The sequence below is a fragment of the Sminthopsis crassicaudata genome, chromosome 2 (genome assembly GCF_048593235.1).
Source record: "Sminthopsis crassicaudata isolate SCR6 chromosome 2, ASM4859323v1, whole genome shotgun sequence".
Lineage (NCBI taxonomy): Eukaryota > Metazoa > Chordata > Mammalia > Dasyuromorphia > Dasyuridae > Sminthopsis > Sminthopsis crassicaudata.
The window spans coordinates 205,873,933-205,893,814 of NC_133618.1; the positions used below are offsets into that span (position 1 = coordinate 205,873,933).

Sequence of the window (19,882 nt, forward strand, 5' to 3'; positions counted from 1 at the left end):
GAAGTCAGGGATGGTGTGACCACCTGTGTTCTAAAACAAAAGAAAGCGGGAGATGTAAAGGTCTGAAACTCTTGAGCCAAAGCACTGGGGTTGAACAATCGAGCCCTTGAGGCTAATTACCAACTGGACAATACTCTATAGGAATATACTTGGAAAATGGCCCTTCCCACTATCCTGTACTGGCCCAATCGTTTGGTGTATACAGAGAATTGTGGGAGGGACTAGGAGGTGCAGAAAGACTAGCCAGAGTTACTTCTTTGAGAGAGACGTCCACTCTCTTCACTTCTACCGCTAAAGACCAAGAATAATTTTGCTTTTGCTTATCCTGACTCCGGCTGATACTAAGGTACCAAGGATGCTAACACAGTCGCCACATTTCTCTATATGTAGTTGTCTTACTCCCAGTTGTTAGTACTTTTTCCTTTTTCAAAATACTATGAATTTATTTAATTATAGTCTTAAACCTACCACCATCTCAGTAGAATATGAGATCTTTAGGGGTAGGAGCTATTTTGTTTATGTTTGTATTCTTCATTAGAAACTACTGGATGGATAATAGGTACATAAGTATTTTAGCCAGCAAAATGACTCTTTATAAAGTCATTTTAAAATGCCAGATTAAATAATTTATATTTTATCCTTTAGGAAATGAAGAGTTCCTGAAGGATTTTTTTGTTGTTGTTGTTTTTGTTTTTAGCAAGAGGACAGAAAATTATTTTAGTAGCTATGTTAGGGAGGGGAGAATCTGGAAGCAGAGTGATCAGTTAAATAACTATTACAGGCTGATCAAGGGTAGTAGTCATATAAATGAAAAGAAGGGAATGGATTTGAAGTTATTTTCCATTTATACTGGATATATACATAAATCTTTAACATTGTTAGTTGGCCAGCTAAATGGCAGTGGATAGAGTGCCAAGTTTGGTCAGGACTTGAGTTCAAATTTGACTTCAGATGCTTACCAGATGTATGACCCTGAGCAAGTCACTAAACTTTGCCTCAGTTTCTTCATCTGTAAAATGAATTGGAAAAGATAATTATGAACCACTTCAATATCTTTGCCAAAGAAAATCCCAAAAGGGATCATAAAGGGTAGGACACTACTGAAAAACAATGCTGTCTCCCCCAAAAGAATGAATTTCCTAACGGCAGAGATTGTATGTTTGCCTTTTTTTGTATTTCTATTGCCTAACATGGTGCCTTGAACATAATTAAGTGTTTATTATATGTTTATCTACTAATAGAGATGTTCTTAGGGCAGCATTGACAAGATTTGCCAACTAATTAGATGGGAAGATGGGGTGAGAAAGAAGAGAAAGGCAAGGATAACCCAAAGATTGAAAATTTGAATCACTAAGAGGATTAGTAGTGTCCTCAACAGAAATATTAAATTTCAATGTGGGATATATTTATGGAAAAGGGGAAGATAATGAACCCCATTATAGATGTGATAGGATAGATATAATGTAGGAAGTAATATACTAAATTTGGAATCAGGAAGACATGATTCCAAGTCCCATGTTGCTAGCTGTATGATCCTGGTCAAGTTAACTTTTGGGCCTCAGTTTTCCAACTTTCCAGTCCAATTTCATACTATTCCTTTTCATGAACTTGATAATCTAGGGAAATTGGACTAATAGTTATTTCGTGATCTTGACATTCCATCTTCTTTCTCTTTATATCATTTATATATCCTATTCAGACAATATTTACCATATTGTTTTCTCTCAGTCATGAATAAAAAAATAAACTTTGAAACATAAGATTTTCATAATTGGTTATAATCTATTAATTTAGCAAATAGGGAATGAATTTATGTTTTTTGTAATCATTTCAATCATGTTTTACTAATTGTGACCCCATTTGGTATTTTCTTAGTAAAGATATTAGAGTAGCTTTTCATTTTTTTTCTCTAGCTAACGTTGCATATGTGAGGTAAAGTGGGTAAAGTGACTTGCCCAGAATCACACAGCTAGTGAGTATGTGAGGCTAGATTTAAGTCTGGATATCTTCCTAATTCCAGATCCAGTACTCTACCCACTAAGCTACCTTATTGCCTCTTAGGCAAACTAGGTAAAATGATTTACCCAAGATCATGCAGCTAGCAAGTCTCTGAGGACAAATTTGAATTTTGGTCTTTCTGACTTTAGGCTCAGAGCTCTATCCACTGAGTCATCTAACTGCCTCTAGTATCTAGGCTGACAACAGCCAAGTCTCTAGTGGCCTCTAAGAATGTTTGCAAAAATCTATTTATATTGAGTAGAGTCTGTGAAGGGGGTAATCCCTCTAGATCAAGGTTGTGGCTTCTTTCTTCTTCCTCTCCTGCTGCTGAAGGTTACTCCAGGGAGTCTGTGTCCTCAGATTATCTTCCTCCTTGCTTCTCTAGCCCCTAAGGACAGATTGCTGCTGCTAAATAGTCAGGAATTCTATATTTTCTTGGTCCATTTACATAAATCCTCCTGAGATATTCATCACATGAAGTGACACTCCTGCTTCTTTAGTTATCTTTTATTATAAATGAACCTCCAAAGCTGGAGAAGTGTTGAATTTTCCACACCCAGAGCCCAGAAGAGGCCTTTACAAACATGCAGGGCCATTTGTTCACTGGTCAAGGTCAAGGTTAAGGGGAGGAGGTGGTGGGGGTCTAGATACAACTTCCACTGAATCAGACATAGTCATAATAAAGGGAAGAGTAAATGGTGGAAAGCAAGTCAAGGCAGTTGAAGGAAGAAAGTCAAGCTAACCCCAGGTCCCTGGCTTCCTCAGTCAGTCAGTGGTCTTGGGTTCTATCAAAGAAGGGAGGGAATACTGGCTGCAGGTGTTGAGGTAGCTAGGTTAACCCATCTCCAGTTTGGTGACTACAGTCAGGGGCTCTGAAAACACATGCACTATGAGATTTTAGTGGGGACTGTGAAGGGGTTCTTCCCTCCATATCTTTTGGGGAGTGGGTCCAGTGGGTCTTTGGGCCTGCCTCCTTCCTTGCTCACCTGGATGACTGCCCTACTAAAGATAAAACTGTGACTTCACACAAATTATTGTTATGACTTCCATATTACTAATCAGTAAGTTCCTATCCCCATTATATAATCAATTTTGTTGTGATATTTAGTGATCACCATATTTAATGTCTTCCAAATTTTTTTATGAAGAAATTATCCATGAATGATGGCCATGAGGCTTCTGAGTAGTACAGAAACTGTGTTCTCTTTTATTTCTTAAACTTTCAGCATTCTTTTCATCTTCTGTCTGTGTAGCGGAAATAATAAGGTAACTAAGTGAATAATAAGATTGTTTTAGAAGTCATTGCTAAATTTAGTGTAGAATTTTTCTATTTCATCCTATGTAATAAATATTGACACATTCATGGTGGGGTTTTTTTGTCTGTTTTTATCCTGGTCATTATAAAATGAGAGAATCAATCACTTCATGCAATTTTAATATAGAAGAACCTACGAACTTTTTCTTCTACAACTTGTTTGTCTTGATTCATTTATCAGTCAATTAATAAACATTCATTAAATGTCTATTCTGTGCCAGGCACTGTGCTGAAGATGTAAAGTGAGGTAAAAGACAGTCCCTGATGTGTTTGTTTCTTCCTGTGATACATCAATTTGTTTGTTGGACAAAAAGCTGATATTTAATTATGAAATTGTCTATAGTCTACTGCAGAGCTTTTAAATCTCCTATCCCTTTTGCCGTATTCCACTAATACCACTGTAGAAGTAGAAGTAGGTCACACAGGATTTAGGAACATGTAAAAAAAAATTTTTTTTTTTTTTTGTTTTGTTTCGTTTCATCAGTTGCCACGGCCAAAGAATTCCTCTCTTAGTATTAGCCACCTTGGAGCCAGTAGGTCATGAGCCTCTCTCTATACTTAGCTAGGTTGGTACTCAGAAAACAAATTTAGTCTATCACTCAAAGCCTTTCCAACTTGGTACATACACTCTTCTGGAATATCGGTCCAGGGTCACCTTTGCCCTGTGATGAAGAGGTGAAAACAGTTTTTGGTAGGATGCTTCTCCTTATCTGGTCTCCCCAGTGTGCCCCAAAAAAGACAGGAGTAAGCTAATTGGGTAGTTTATTAAGAGTGTCAGGAAATGAATCTGAAAAAAGTATATAGAAAAAACCATGCATATATGTGTAAAAGAAGAATATGCAACTGAAAACAGAGGTATTTGGTTTAGTTTACAGTTTGCTGCCAAATGCAAGGATAAACTGATATTAATTAAAAGCTTTACACAGAAAGCATATTAACAAAGAATCCTGATAAAATGTCAGCAAGTGTAATGTCATCACTACTGACCAGAGCCTTGCCCTGTCACATAGAGATGGATGGATAAGGGCCTACATGCTGCTGGAGGGTGTCCCGTCTGCCAGGAGGTTTATAAAAAGTCTCCCACTACATTTCCAACGTCTCTTACGCTTCCTCCTTTCTCAGATGCACAAAAGATTTTTGTAAAGACGGTTTTAGTTTTATTGGTGGTAACAACACCAAGCCTTCAGCATGCCCAGCATCAACTTAACGGGCTTGACTTTGAAGTAAGTTATAAAACAAAAGCAGGCATGTATTTCTCTTAGAGCTTTGGGATTTTTTTCCTAAGTGTGGGAATTTCCTCAGAAGTTATTAAAACACACACAGGCCTCCTTTTTCTGGAATTTTTTTTTCATTTGCTAATTCAGTTCTGTTATGAAATGTTCCTGCTGTTGCGAATGAATTCTGGTCCTTTACTTAATGGCCCTGCCAGAGCTGATGAGAAAAACCACCTTCCACAGTCTCCCACCACACCCTGCCCCCACTTTCCTCGGCTTCCTCCTGGAATAGCCACTGCAGTATTTTATTGCAGGGTCTGCTGAGAGAGGCTTTACATTCAAACTTGAGGAGGAGGTTTCGTAATGCGATTCCAAGAGCCGGAACTCTGTTTGGAAGATGTAGTACTCAAGCTTGACCAAGTCGTTTGAAACCTGTTGACCTTGACCCCTTGACCTCTCCGGACCTTCATCGGTAAAACCTTGAGATTAGACTGGATGATTTAAAAGATCCTTCCTCGTTTGTCTAGCTCATCACCTAGCAGCCATTCATAACTTCAAGACAACCAGCAACAGGCTCCATTTTGAGAATGGCTTATGATTTCAATATACATGGAAAGGCCCTTAAGTACTGGGACCGAAGCACCGGAATCTCTGGCGCCTTAGCGCCAGGTGAATCCGGACCTGAGGAAAGGCGAGAGGAGAAGCGCAGTGGGGCCGTTTGACTCTTTCCAGGATGGGTGTAGGCCGTCCTCATTCAGGGAGCTTAATCTTCAAATCGTGGCTCTGCCACAAAAGGGTTTGCCCTCTTTGTGATGGGAGAACCCGGGCATAAGCGAGCTTCCTCCGAAGGGGTGGGGTTAGGGCGAAGCGGGATGGACTCTGGCACTGACTCGCGGGGGTGTTAACGCATGTGCACATAAAACAGAAACACCTCCCCCTCCCCTACTTTGGAGCCGCGAAGCAGGGACTCAGAAATGTACTTAGACCTTGGAGAAGGGAGGGGATGGTAATTCACTGGAGAGGGAATCCAAGGTCTCCACCCGGGGAAAGGGAGGAAAAGCTCCCCGAACTCTCAGACTCGGTTTAGGGAGTGGGGGGCATGGAGGAGGGGGGGGGAAAGAGTTCGAAAGGCCAGCCGTTCCGGAGGAGGGGGACACGGAAAGCTCAGACAAGGTGGGGGAGGGGAGAAGCATTGAACGCTTAGACACAGCTGGCGGGTTAGGGGGCGGAGTTCGAACCCTCGGATACAGCCGAGAAGCCCGGCACAAAATGGTGGGGGTGGGGAACACGGAAAGTATCCAAAACCTCTGCGGGGGCTGGGGTGTAGAGTGTGGGCCCTCCTCAGTGCCCACCGAATCTCTCCCCTCCCATCCCGGTTTTTTTTCCAGGTGGATTAGCTTTCCAGCGGCTCGGGGAGGTCGGTGATTGGCAGTTCTCCCCGGAGCAGCTGGTCCCGCCCCCTCCCGGCCCAGCCTCCGGCCCCCGATCCTCGGCCCCTCCCACCTCCATCCTCCTCAGTGGTAGAGTCGGTGCTCGAGTCTGGGTGGCGGGTAGTTCCCGCTCTGGCTCTATGCGCCCGCCTCAGGGTCTCATTCAGAAAAAAAGGAAGAAAAAAAAGACGGGTGGGTAGGAGGGGAGTGCGGCCGGTGAGGCGAGCCGAAGAGGCGGCGGCAACGTCCGCGGCCACCGGGAGTCCAGGGGGAGGAGGCGGGAGCCGCCGCGGCGCGTCCGCAGCTGCCACCTTCCGAGGCTCCGGGGCTGAGCTGCGCGGGAGAACGAGTTGCTCGGAGCCTGCTTTCTCGGGCTAGCAGCCCCGGGCCCTCTCCGGGCAGGGCGGGCTCCGAGGCGGCGGCTGCGGGGGCTTCCCTTTGTCCGGGCGGGCGTCGCTGGGGCGAGGGAAGCCGCAGGCTCGGGCGGCTGCAAGGGGGCGGCGGCGGCGGCCGGGGTCGCGGTCGGCTGCGTTCCTCCTCTGTACCCCCTTCCCGGGTCGCCGGTGCCGGCGGCTCGTGCCCGGCCGAGGCGATGCCGGACCAGATCTCCGTGTCGGAATTCGTGGCGGAGACCCATGAGGATTACAAAGCTCCCACCGCCTCCAGCTTCACCACCCGCACCACCCAGTGCCGGAACACGGTGGCGGCCATCGAGGAGGTAAGGCGCGAGTTCTCCGGGAGAGGCCGGGGTCCCCCCGAGGGACGCCTGCGGCGCGATCCCGGCCGGCCTGGGCGGCGGCGGCGGCGCGGAAGCCCTGGGGAAGCCTCCTCCTCCGCCCCTGCCTCCCTCCTGCGGGCTCCATTGCCGCGGCTCGGATGCGCTCTGGGGACCACGGCCCGCACCCCCCACCCCCACACACACACCCGCGGAGAGCCGTGCCTCGCCTTCCCCGCCCTGCGGCTTCCCTTCAGGAATTGCCTTTCCTGTCTAGCTAGAGAAAATCGTGGATTTGGATTCTGGAGACCTGGGTTCGAATTCAGAGCCTGCAGCTATTTGATCTAGGACTTCCCTTCTCCCCCTCCCACATTTCCTGGCCTTAGTTTCCTCCTCTTTAAGGCTAGAGTACATCTTTTGATGGTTCCGAGCCCCGTTCCATTGCTACAATTCTTGGACTTCCTGAGCCGTGCAGAAACTGGGTCCCCTTTCCCCCCCACCCCCATACACACAACAACTCCTCCCCTTCTCTGTCCGAGGGAAAAGTTTCTATTCAGAGTCCAGAAGCAGCAGGGTTAATCCTGGAGGGAACAGAAGCTCTTTGTTCCCGGTGCAGGTTGGTCTTAGGAAATCTGTTATTGATTGTTGGCCTTTTAGTCTTTAAATTTTTTTTTAAAAATTCCACTCCAATTTACCTTTTGCTTTGTTCCCCCACCCCACCCCACCCAACTTTTACCCCGAACTAAATTGACGCCTGGCTGTAAGGAGCTCGTCTTCCTGAGCTGCTGCTGCTCCACCTTCTCGATTTTTGAGACTTGCCAAAAGCGCTTGGGTCCGGAAGCCTTGGGCTTTCCAGTGCCACCTTCTAGAAAAAGCGATTTCCTAAACTTCCTCTCCTAGCCTGCCTTGATGTTGTCATTTGTTATGGGGATTAACTATCCAGAGTTCGTAGCTTTGTTGCGGAGGACTCAGTTTGGGTTTGTCATCTACTTTCACTGATAGAGCTCCCCTCCCCCATGACTCCTGAACTTTCTTTGGCTTCTCCGAATCTGGTTAGACGGGGATTGAGCCTCGAATGTAAACTCAGCAGATTAGTATTAGACTGTGGTTTCCTTGAAATCATGGACTGTTTTGTCTTTTTAAGTACTACCAGCACCGGCTGGCATATGATAGCAGTGCTTAACAAACGTTAGTTGTCTTAAAGTATCATTTGTTAGATGGGTGTTCCAGAAACTGTGGCCATAGTAGATGATTATGTACTTTTATGTACATTATAAGATATATGTATATGTGTATGTAAATAGATAGAGCATAGTGAATTAGGGAAAGAGTACCTCAGATGCAGCACTCAAGACAAGACCTTAGAAATCATCAGATTAACCCTCTCATTTTGCAGGTGAATCCTCCTTCCTCCGGAAGGGGAAAATAACTTGTCAAGGTCACTCAGGAAGTTAAGCAGAGCTCGTGGCTGAACTCCATCCAGTCCTGGTTCTCTGATTCCAGAGGCAGTGATTTGCAATAGCTTAGTTTTTGCGTCTTTGATCACCAGTCATCTGCATTTTACTTACTAAGGGTTCCCAGAAACTGCCTTTCTATCTTGAAAAGTACAGAATGAATGCTGCCAAAGTAGAGATGATGTTATAGTTAATTGACCTAAAAAGGTTTCAGGAACAATATGAAGTTACAGAATTAATAACAAAATACAAAAAGTGGGGAAAGTTTCAGACATGACCAAGCTAGCTTGCAAACTGGTCAGGATTAGATTATAACTAAATACTATGAGCATAGATTGCTTCTGGCTTTTTGTATATTTACACAAACCAGTTTGATCTCCAGTCACACAAAAAAAGTGTCCCAGAAGTCTTAGTGCAGTTGTAAGTAATAAAAGCTTAATCTTTTTCGGAGACCAAACGTTAAAGCTGTAGCAACATGTAAATAGGGGTTTATCCATTGAAACTGCATTAAGACTTTACAGACATCCTAAATAAGAATATTGAATCATCTTAGAAATTCTGCTTATTGGTATGTTGCTATGGCTTTCATGTTTTGGCTTCTAGTTATTTTATTTTATTTTTTTGAGGCTGGGGTTAAGTGACTTGCCCAAGGTTACACAGCCAGGAAGTGTTAAGTGTCTGAGACCAGATTTGAACTCGGGTCCTCCTGAATTCAAGGCTGGTGCTCTATCCAGTACGCAACCTAGTTACCCCCGGCTTGTAGTTATTTTAGTAAAATTCAGTGAGGTGATCATAGATGCTAAACAGTCCTTTTAGGACAAATCGTTTGTATAGCTGGTGACTAAGTGAAGAAACCCAGCAATGATATACTTAAATGGAGTGAAGCATTTTTCTTTTTCTATACTGAGGCAATTTTTGCTTTTTTAATTTAAAAAACATGATAAAGTTATTTGGAATTTTGATATGAAGCATGAACATTTTGTATAGAACGACACATTTGACTTTAAAGGCCATTAAATATTCCTATCCAGAATATCTCAAAAATTTCAGTGCAGTTTAAAGTGATTAAAACTTAAAAAATTGCACTGAGATTTTTTGGGACATCCTGAATAGAAATATTGAATCAACATCTTGGAAACTTCTTATTGGTATATTTCTATAGCTTGATGTTTTGACTTGAAGTTATTTTAAGAAAAGTTAATAATAATAAGATTCAGTACCCTTTTTAAAAGAGTAATTAATTACTCTTGGGCAAACCTTCTTCTGTAGCTAGTGATTAAGTGAAGAAATTCAACAATGATTTATTCAATGAAGCAGAGCATTTTTCTTTTTCTAAATTGATGCAATTTTTGCTCGTTTGAATAAAAAGCAAAATCCACCAAAGATGTTTGGTATTCTGATAGGAAACATATTTAGATGAACTTTTTGTATAGAATTGCATATTTGATTTTAAAAGGTCATTAGAACTCTCAAGGTAATCTTGTCCAATTTTTGAACCTTTAATCATTTTATAGATTTGGAAACTGAACTCAGATAAACTAAGAAACTTGTCATATATGGTCATTGTTAGAGCCTTTACTAGAGGAATGTTCATTTTATTTTAAAAAGTCTAGATTTAGAAATTTCATCAGCATAGGAACTCATTGTTTACTCTCTTCACTTGTCATTTATAGTTTTAGAGAGAGAGTTGTCTGTGTCATTGAGAGGATGAGTGACTTGCCTATAGTCATGAGGTATTTCTGTGTCAGAAGTACACTTTGAACTCAGATTCTCCTGATTCCAAGGTCAGTCCTCAGTCTGGGATACTATGCTTACTACCTGCATCTTTTTTCATAGCATCATAAGATCATTCAGCCATCTAGTCAAACACTTTCTTCTTTGACATATGAAGAGACTGCAACTCAGGGATATTAGGCGACTTGTCCAAAGTTAAACAGATAATAAGTGTCAGAGGTGAGATTTGAACTGAGGCTCTTTGAAAGCAAAGCCAGGGTACCTTCCACTGTACCAGGCTCCTACCATCTTTCTCCCTAAATCTTCCTTTCCCTATCTTCCCTACTACTGTAAAAGACAATACTATCCTCTAAGTCCTTCAGTCTCGTATAGCCTGGGAGTCATCCTGGATGTTACATTATCTCTCACTTTTTCTATCCAATCCGTTGCCAGGGACTGCCAGTTTCACCTTAGCAACATAACATCTCAAGTATGTTCCCTTCTCTTCTCTGACACAGACACTATTCTAGTACAAATCCTCCTTACTATCTAATGCCTGGGTTGTTGTAATAACCTACTGCTAAGCTTATCCACCTCAAGTCTCTCCCCACTCCAGTCCTCCCTCCTTTCAGGAACTAAAATAATTTTCCTAAAGCAAAGCTCTTACTGTGCCACCTTTCTATTCAGTAAATTTCATGGCTTCCTGGTGCCTCCAGGATCAAATACAAAATGCTCTGTTTCATATTCAAAACTCTTCATAATCTAGTTTCCTCCTCCCTTTCCAGTTTTTTTGCACTTTACTCACCCCCACATATTCTTTGATCCAGTGACAATGGCCCTCATGCTGTTCCATGAATAAGACACTCCTCCCTGGGCTAGGGAGTCTCTGGTGAACCCCCAGGCCTGGAAGGTTTGCTTTCCTCTATCTGCTGACCTTCCTGGCTTCCTTTAAGTCCTAATTAGACTCCATCTTTTAATGGAAGTCCTCCCCAACCCCTCTTAATCTTAATGCCTTTCCTTTCTTAATTATTTTCTATTTATCCTGTACATGGCTTGCATTGTATAAGTTTGCATCTTGTCTCTCCATTAAAATGTAAGCTTCTTTAAGGCAGGGACTGTCTGTCTTTTGCTTATTTTTGTATCCTAACTCTCACTGCTGGGCACATAACAGGCACCTAATGTTTATTGATTTAATTGCTTCCCTTTCCGTACAATTATGAAAACTGTAGCTTTAAGTTCATAACTTCATTTCTTCTCATCTTACCCTTACCCTCCATAATTGTAGAAGACTTAGGAAAGTCAGTACATTGTAAGCATTGTCATTAAATTTGGTTGGCATACTCATGTCTGATTAATTTCAGCTCAATAGTTAAAACATCTTAAAATTCATGAGGCTTGGGCAGGAGATTTACCTTTAATCTCAGCAATCAGCTGATTACAAAGCTACTGGATTTTAGCAAAAAACAAAACAAACAAACAAAAAAACCACTAAAAGCCTGCTCTAGATTTTTTGCTTTGTGTCATTTAAATATAATAATGACTTAGGCATACTGGTGCAGAGGCAGGAGGGTCCTCTTTCTAAAACTAATTATGATTAGTCTCAGCTCACTTAAGTGAATCCAATGAATGAAAGACTGAATTTTACAAAATACAGTGCAAAATGATCTTCATTATGGTTATTTTCTTACCTAACTAGATTCAAGTCCTTGTTCTGTTACTAGCTTTGTGATTTGTGGGCAAATCACTTGCCCTTTCTGAAGTTCCATTTTCTTATCTGAAAGGAAAAATAAAAATAAAAACACCTATTTTACCTTGGTTTTTGAGATGAAGATTAAAACATATTGGATGTGTTTTTTAAACCATATAAGTCACTACATAAATGTAAGTAATTATTTAGGGGATATCATTTGCCTGGAAAATATCTTTCTCAAGTTCACTCACAATATAATTACAGGTAAAAAAAATCCAGTTCACAAAGGTGCAGTGGAGAGATTGCCAAATTGCCAGACCTGAATTCTAATTTGTTATATACTATCCATATGACTTTGTGCAAGTCCTTAATCATATTGGATCTCAGTTTTCTCATCTGTAAAAAAGAAGGGCTTTGACTAAACCTTGAAAATCCCCTTTTCAATCTATTATTATTTAATTTTGGTATTCATGTCCTTCTGGGTTCATCTTTTGTAAATTTAAGAATACTTGTTCTGCCTGTTACAAACTGATTATGTTTTTATATTGGAAAAAGACAAATGTGTTGTCATTTGTTTAGTAGGAATTAAGCCTTATTTAAATAGTACCTCTCAGCTCTTGGTCCAATATTTAAAGAAATGACTCACCAAGTCAGTAATCTAGTTTAAAACAGATTGATTTTTGTGAGTCATTTATTTTAGTGCAGTTTCTAGATATTCAACTCTTATTAGAGGTAAAAGCGGATCATTTCTGTTTTTCAATCTTTATTCACTGAATTCATTAAGTTCCTGATGCAGTTTTTTGGCACTAGAATTTTGTGTGCTCCAGGCGCTTGAAATTTAAAAAAGAAGTTTATAAACTCAACCAGATAATATGTTATAGTTACTTTACAGTTCACAAGTAAAATCTTAAGGAGCATAGATCAGAATTGTCGATGATCCCTACTTGCACATAACTACTGAGAATTTACTAGCCTTCAGATTTTGTTTTGTTTTAATTACCTCATTTGTACTGCTGGTGTGTGTGTTTGTATTTCATAATTCATTTGCCTTGAAATATTTCTTTATCTAGGTGAAACATTGTTTCTGTATGATTTTAGGTGCCAAGGAGAAACTGATGCAGAATTACTAATCAATAATATGCTTTTTTTTTTTTAAAGAATAATAGAAATAAGTAGATAATGAGATTAATTGAATACTTAGCCTTTTTGGCATATTAGTCATATCATGAGTAATCATTTATAGAGTTTTCATTTTTTCTATTTCCCAGAGCTTCTGGTAACTTTTCAATCATTTTTTTTTTTTTTAAATGGAGAAACCTTTAAAGTATAGGTAATTGAAATATTTTGAAAATTAATGTTTCACTTAAAAAAAAACCCTTTAATTCCTTCTTCCTTAAGGAAGATATGTATCTTTTTATAAAAATGATGATTATTTTTAACTATTAAAGTTTAATCCACTTCCTTCCAGAGTCATAATTCTCTAATATGTTGCCCTTAGTTGCCCTGGAAATCATGTTGCCGATACAAACAGAAGGTTTTAACCATAGGAAAGGAACCAGCAGCTGTGGTTCCTAAACTCCCATGGGCCAAACTGTCCTCAGGGTTTGGTTCATCTTCTACATGTTTTAGTGGGAACCACATATACGGGCTTTCTAGGACATAGTAGGATTCTAAAAAACTGTTAAAAAAAATGCCATTCATAGCCAGAAAAACTCAACAGACTCTGCCCTCAAGTCTCTTTAATTAATTTTCCACACCAATTCCTGAGGAAATCTTCCTAGCTCACTACTGTGAGTGTTATTCCTCTACTCAGAAATCATCAGTGGCTCCCATTGTTTAATGAATAAAGTTTAAACAGCCCTGCTGCTGGTATTCAAGGCCCTCCTGAATCTGGCATCAACTGTATAGTTTTATCTTAATACCATTTATTTTCTATATTCTAACCAAACTTGACTCTTTTCAATCTTTTATTCTTCTGCTTTATTCCTCTTTCATGCCTTTTCTCACCCTATCACCTTTGCTAGATATTGATTTTACACTGAACTTTCCATCTTTCAACTGTCACCTCCTTCATGAAGCTTTCCATAACTCTTTAGGGTGAAAGTTGTTTTCCTCCGAAAATTTTTCATCAAATGGTTGCTTTACCTCTTTTCCTTCTTTGCTTGTTTAGCATCCATATCCTCACATCCAAATGTGGGTATATCTCCAGGACTATGTCCTAGGCCTTTTATTTTTATATGCTTTCTCTCTTGGTGACCCCATCAGTTCCCATTGATTCAACCAGCATTTTTCTCAGATGTCTCTGAAATCTACAGAGCCCCCATAGTTTTCTTGAGCTCCATTCTAATTTTTCCAACTTCCTGCTTGACATTTCCACCTGAAAGTTCCATGGACATCTCAAACTTAAAACATATCCTCAAACAGAACTCATCTTTACTCCAAAACTCTTTCCTTTTCTAATTTATCTGCTTTTATCAAGAATACTACCTTTTTTTTTTTTTTTTTTTTTAAACCCAAGCTTTTAGCCTCAGTTAACCTTGTACTTTTTACTCTCACTTACCTCCTCCCTAATACAAGCTGCCTAGATCTCTTGGTTGTACCTTCTTAACAATCTTGCATCCATTGCAATAAGACAATTATTCTAGTCCAGGTGCTCATCACCTCCCCTTTGGACTACTGGTCTCCTTTCATCTAATTTTCACGCAGTTGCTAATTGGTATTTCTAAAGTGCAGGTCTGATTATGTTACTCTTCTGATCAAGAAACTTTAATGTCTCCCTATTGTCTTTAGGTTAAAAGCTCAAACTCCTGCATTTGATATTTAAATCCTTTATACTATAGCTGTATTCCTTACAGTGAGGGAGCATGAGGCTTGGATGAGGAAGATCAGAAGTAGAATCCAACCTCAGACATTTGCTAGCTATGTGACCCTGAGCAAGTTACTTAACCCTTATTTGTTTCAGTCTCTTATCTGTAAAATGGGGGCACAATAAAGAAGAAAATGGCAAATTACTCCAGTATCTTTGCCATGAAGACCCCATGGACAAAAGTTCAACATAAATGAATAATTGAACTATCACAACAACAATAACATAGTTCATTTATCTTTCTAGGATGATGAAATATTATTACCCTTTCTCTTACATACTTTGTCCTCAAGCCAAACTGACCAATTTGATGGTCACTCTTTATTATATCCCACCTTCTCTCATCTGTCTTTGCATAGGCTGTTTCCTCCATATAATGGGATATCCTTACATATGCCTCTTTGAATCCCTATTACCTAACAAATCTCAGCTCAATGTCAACTCCTACAAGATTACAAAAATTTAGTTCTTTTCCATCCTATCGCTGTGTATTTTTCTTTGTATATAACCTACTTATTTATATGTGAATGTGGTATTCCCCAAAGAATATTGGTTCTTTGAGGGTAAGAGACACTCAACACTGTTGAGCCCATCTCATGTCTGAGTGAGAATCTCTTTGGCAGTATCCCCAACAAGTGAGCAAAGATCTTTCCAATTTTCTCTTGTAAATCTCTAATGGGAAAAATCACTTCATTCCTAAGGGAGTCCATTCTGCTTGTGGACAAATCTCATTTCCTTACATCAAGCTAAGATCTGTCTTTTCAAAGCTTCTACCTATTGCTCCTATTTAGATCCTTTGAGACAAAGGAGAAGACTAATCCCTCTTCACATGATAACTCTTCACATAAATAAAGATGTTTTCATGTCTCTTCTAAGTCTTCTCTAAATTAAACATCTCTAATTCATTCATTCAATGGTTTCTCATTCTCTCGTCATTGTAGTTGACTTCCTTGAGACAAGGTCTCATTTGTCAGCTTCTTTCTTAAATTATGCTTAGAACTGAACAGTTTTTCAAATATTTTCATAGGATGGATCACAGAGGGATGATTGATTACTTTCTTTGTTTGGACATTGATTCTTAAAAATTTTTTTTTAACTATTATGTTATACTCTGGATTCGTTTTCAATTTGTAATTCAGTGGAACTTCAGATTATTTTCACACAAACTTTTTAACTATGACTCCCTCATTCTCCATTTGTTTAGCAAAATTTTTGTACCAAATATATAACTTTATATTCATTCCTGTTATAATACCTTTTTAAAATTTATCTGTTGTTCCAGCCTGTCAAAATCTTTTTGAGTTAATAATACTTCTTAGGTTCATGTCCTTGCAAATTTTTCAAACCATGTTTGTCTATTCCTTTAGCCAAATCAGTAATTAAAATCAGTAATTAAAAAGTTAAATACATTAGATGAAAAATCTCTGGAACACTCAGCAAGCTATCCTACTAAACTGATATTGAAGTGGCCTAATAACAGCTTTTTAAATGGTAAGCTTTATGATGACAGAGAATGCATTTTTTTTTAAATTTTTATCCTTAGAATTCTTGGGTTTAGAGCTGGAAGATATCTTAAAAGATATCTAATACAGATAAAAATTGAGGGGACAGGAAGGGATACAAATTCAACCCTCTTTTATAATTTGAAGTGATTTTTTTTTTTCAAGGTCACAAAATGGTAAATTAATCGGATTTTAACAGAGAAGAGAGATTCTTTTCACTAGTGCCTTCTGGTGAGAGGCATTGGGGTTTAGTGGCTAGAGAGTTGGTCTCTGTACCAGGAAAATCTGGGTTCAAATCCTTTCTTTGACCCTCTTTTGTTGTGTTCTTGACAACTTTTAACAAAGCCTAATTTGTACTGAAGGTATTTTACTCCTTATCCTAATGAACTCAAATGGCTAGTCAAGTTAGGATTTTTAGCAAAGGACCTTTGACCCCAAAGCCTGTGTTCTATCCACTCCTTCACATTGATAAAGTAGGCAGTAAACAGGATTGTTGAATTGTTGAATCCTCTCCCCACTGCATCAATGTTCCCAGGGAGTCCAAAAAAAAAAAAAAGTAACCTGAACAAGATTATCTTTTGATTGCTTTATCTGAAAGGTTAGTCTGACTTACCTTGTTTAGTACTTTGATTTGAATTTCTTTCTCTGAGCTTTTCCCTTTGTGAATTTTTATTCTCCTTTTTCTTTGTGATATTCACATCAGAAACTACAAGTGTTAGTCATTTTAGATGCTATATGAAAACTATTAAAAGGCGCCAGACCTTGCTCCTTACCCAGCTTTCTCTGAATCCTAGCAGAGTCCTGGTCAGTGTGAAGCCACCAGGTTGATCAGCCTCCCAAGCTCCACTTACTTGATTTGCTTCATGGGGCCTGAAGCTAGTTCTGCCAAGTGCCTGTTAGTAGGGAGGACTGTTTCAACCTGATGCTGGATTTTATCCCATAGTGTTTGGAGCAACTCGACTGGTGTTGCCGTACGCCTAATGGGAACACCACAAGTGATATATAGAAGCTTTGCTTGACACGCCAGTGGAAGTTGGCCTGGTATGCCCTGATACCTGATAGCTCTCCCTGTTTAAACTCTCTTATCCCATTTCATTAAGTCATTTGCTGTACTATAACTTCCATGTAACATGGGAGCTTTAACTCCTTGTACTTTTCTGACTTAAGCCCATCCTTGGGCAGCCTGGTACCACCCCTGGGTGCACATCGATTTGAGTATAGATTTAGTGTGGATGGGAGATCACCTTTAACCTTACTGCAGTTCAGATCTCCTAAACTGAAGCAATTCACCAGCCTCAGCATTTCCTTCAATAGGCACTACAGGCTTATGCCGTCGCACTCAATTAATATTTTATATACATTCTTCCAATTACATGTCAAAATAATTTTTTTTTATTATTTTGGTTTTTTTTTTTTTTTTAAGTTTTGAGTTTCAAATTCTATTCCTCCTTTCTTTCCTTCCTCCTTGAGGTAGTAAGCATTCAGATATAGGCTATATATGTAGAATCACATGAAACATATCCATATTAATCATTTTGTACAAGGAGACAAATAAAAGAGAGTGAAAGGAAGTGAAAAATAGCATACTTAAAACTGTACTCAATTATCAGTTCTTTCTCTGGAGGTATGCTTCATCATTAGGCCTTTGGAATTGCTTTAGATCATTGTATTGGACTAAATACATAAACAAAGTATATAAGATTATAAGGAAACAAAATTGTTCTACAAAACAGCTTATGGAAGGAACTTGATTTGTGATGTTGGGCACATGATGTTACTGCACTTTCTCAGTGTTTACTTTGTGTGCATCTGCCTAATGTGTTTTAGGTATTAATACATATTTATATGGCACTTTATGGTTAGTGAATACTTGACACATTATCTCAATCCTTGAGTAGCCCTGTAAGGTAGATAATAAGAATATGCTTATCCACTGTGTGGATGAGGAAACCATACAAGTAAATAAGTAAGTAAAGTAAGACGGATAAAGTAACTTGACCAAGTTCTCAGAGGGAGAACAATTTTCATAGATTCTTGAGGGCCTCAGAAGCTCATTGGAAGTCATTATTGGCTTTTTGCCATTTGAAGGCTAGAGTATTCAGTAAGTGGTATGGTAGGTAGAATGAGCCCAGCTTTGAGAAGAGAGATAGGAGTTTCAAATCCTAGCTCTTTTTCTCTATTGTTTTGGAAATTACACTACACCTTAACTGAAAAGAAATAAAAGAAGGAAGAAAGAAAGAAATGAAGGAAGGAAGATGAAAAAAAAGGAAAGGAAGGAAGGAGGATTGAAACATTTATTCTAAGGCTCCTTTCCACCCTGTTCTATGAGAATAAGACTTTAATTTGCTCCTGGCATGAACCAAGTTGGTCTTTCTATTCCTTGAAGGTTTTAGGAGATAAAGTTGGTTCCAGAAAGAAGGTACTATCCTGTTGCAAAGAAGAGAGATTACTAGAATGGTATTAAAATTAATTGAGGATTGCTGCTAGCATGTGACAGTTTCTATTCTTATGAACTTTATAAATACACAAGCTTTTTTTGTTGTTGTTCTTGTTAATTCCTTATTATTCTTCAATGAGAAGCTAGTATTTTTATTTATTTTGGAAAGTGAACCATGAGTTGGCTTATTAGTTGGTTACACTAGTAGTGTCACAAGCAAATAAAAATTGCTGGTCACTAATCTGTTATATAAAGTAATAAGGATCCCTGAAGGCTGAACATATTAACATAGTTTTAAAATTCTTTGTAACACATGAGTTTTACTTGTTTTGTTATCTAATAAAATAAATATTTATATACAATACAAATATAAATAATATGAGTAAATAGCTATGTCCCAATTTTATTTTAATAAGGTTCCAGTCAGGTGTTTGACATCTGGGTTAGACTATTGAGTTGACTTGTATTTTATTTTAATTTATTCCCTTTTCCTTTGTTTCTTTTTTCTGATATTCCATGTTGCTGGTCTCAAATCTGAGAATATCTTTTATTATAAGCATTTCCCAGATTTAATTGTATCTTTAAATTGAATAATATAATACAAAAAATATTTATTTAGCACCGTGTATGGAAAGCACTGTGCTAGATGGAGTGTGAATGTATTTGTATGTGGAGGGATGAAGGGTGGAATTAAGAACTGATAGAAGATATAACCCCTACCCTCAAGAAAATATACACAGAATATGTGATGGAGGTAGAAGAGGGCTGGATTTGGAATCAGAAGACTAAATTTTGAATTCTGCTTCTAATACTAGCTAGTATTTCCTTGGAGAAAATCACTTATCCTCTTTACCTCAGTTTCTTCATTTATAAATGGTAGGTAATACCTCTAGGAAGGTTGTTAATATGAGGATAAAATGAGATAACGGATCTATAATGCTACAAAAAATCATGATGATGTATTTATGTTTTATATCAGGAATAAGTGACTTCTTGAGTTAGGTGGGTTTAGAATGTTGCTTTAATAATATAATTGTCAGAACTGACAAATACATGGACACTAAACTCTCTCCACAATTTATAAACATAGGATTTATTTCTCTTAATCTTGGAGCCAATATATTGCCTGCTTTAAAAGGCAAAAAGCCACTGAGTTTGGGGTTGTTACTTGCCCAGCATGAATTGTGCCATATTTTTTTCTTATTAAGTCTGTCTTGGGAACTGGTGCTTCAGGCTATATTTGTTTATACTGGGTTTTTTATTCTACTATTTGGGTTCCCCCACCCTTGGACTATCAAAATGGTTTTCCTTGACCCATAATCATTATTCCCTTTCATGTGTGCAGATAGTGTTGAATTTAACTAAAATCTTGGCTGGATGCCTGATGTCCAAACTGTGTAATAAAGTCATCTTTCCATTGAATGTTGAGTATAGCTTTTCTAGAGATGAATTTGTAAATAAACTCAGACTATGGAAATGCACTATTGTTTTTGTAATGGCTCTCATTGTTTTTTATATCCTGGGCTGTCTAGACCTAATGCCACTTTG

At 39.0% G+C, this 19,882-nt stretch overlaps 1 protein-coding gene across 2 annotated transcripts in view; it reads left to right on the forward strand.

The window, feature by feature from the left end:
• The first annotated feature begins 4,658 nt into the window (after nt 1–4,658).
• Nucleotides 4,659–19,882, forward strand: part of ASAP2 (ArfGAP with SH3 domain, ankyrin repeat and PH domain 2) — a 261,971-nt gene continuing 246,747 nt past the window's right edge. For both annotated transcript variants that reach the window (XM_074288099.1, XM_074288098.1), the window contains exon 1: nt 4,659–6,675. In XM_074288099.1, the coding sequence (XP_074144200.1) occupies nt 6,550–6,675 (126 nt within the window). In that variant the 5' untranslated portion in view covers nt 4,659–6,549. The remainder of the gene's footprint in view (nt 6,676–19,882) is intronic.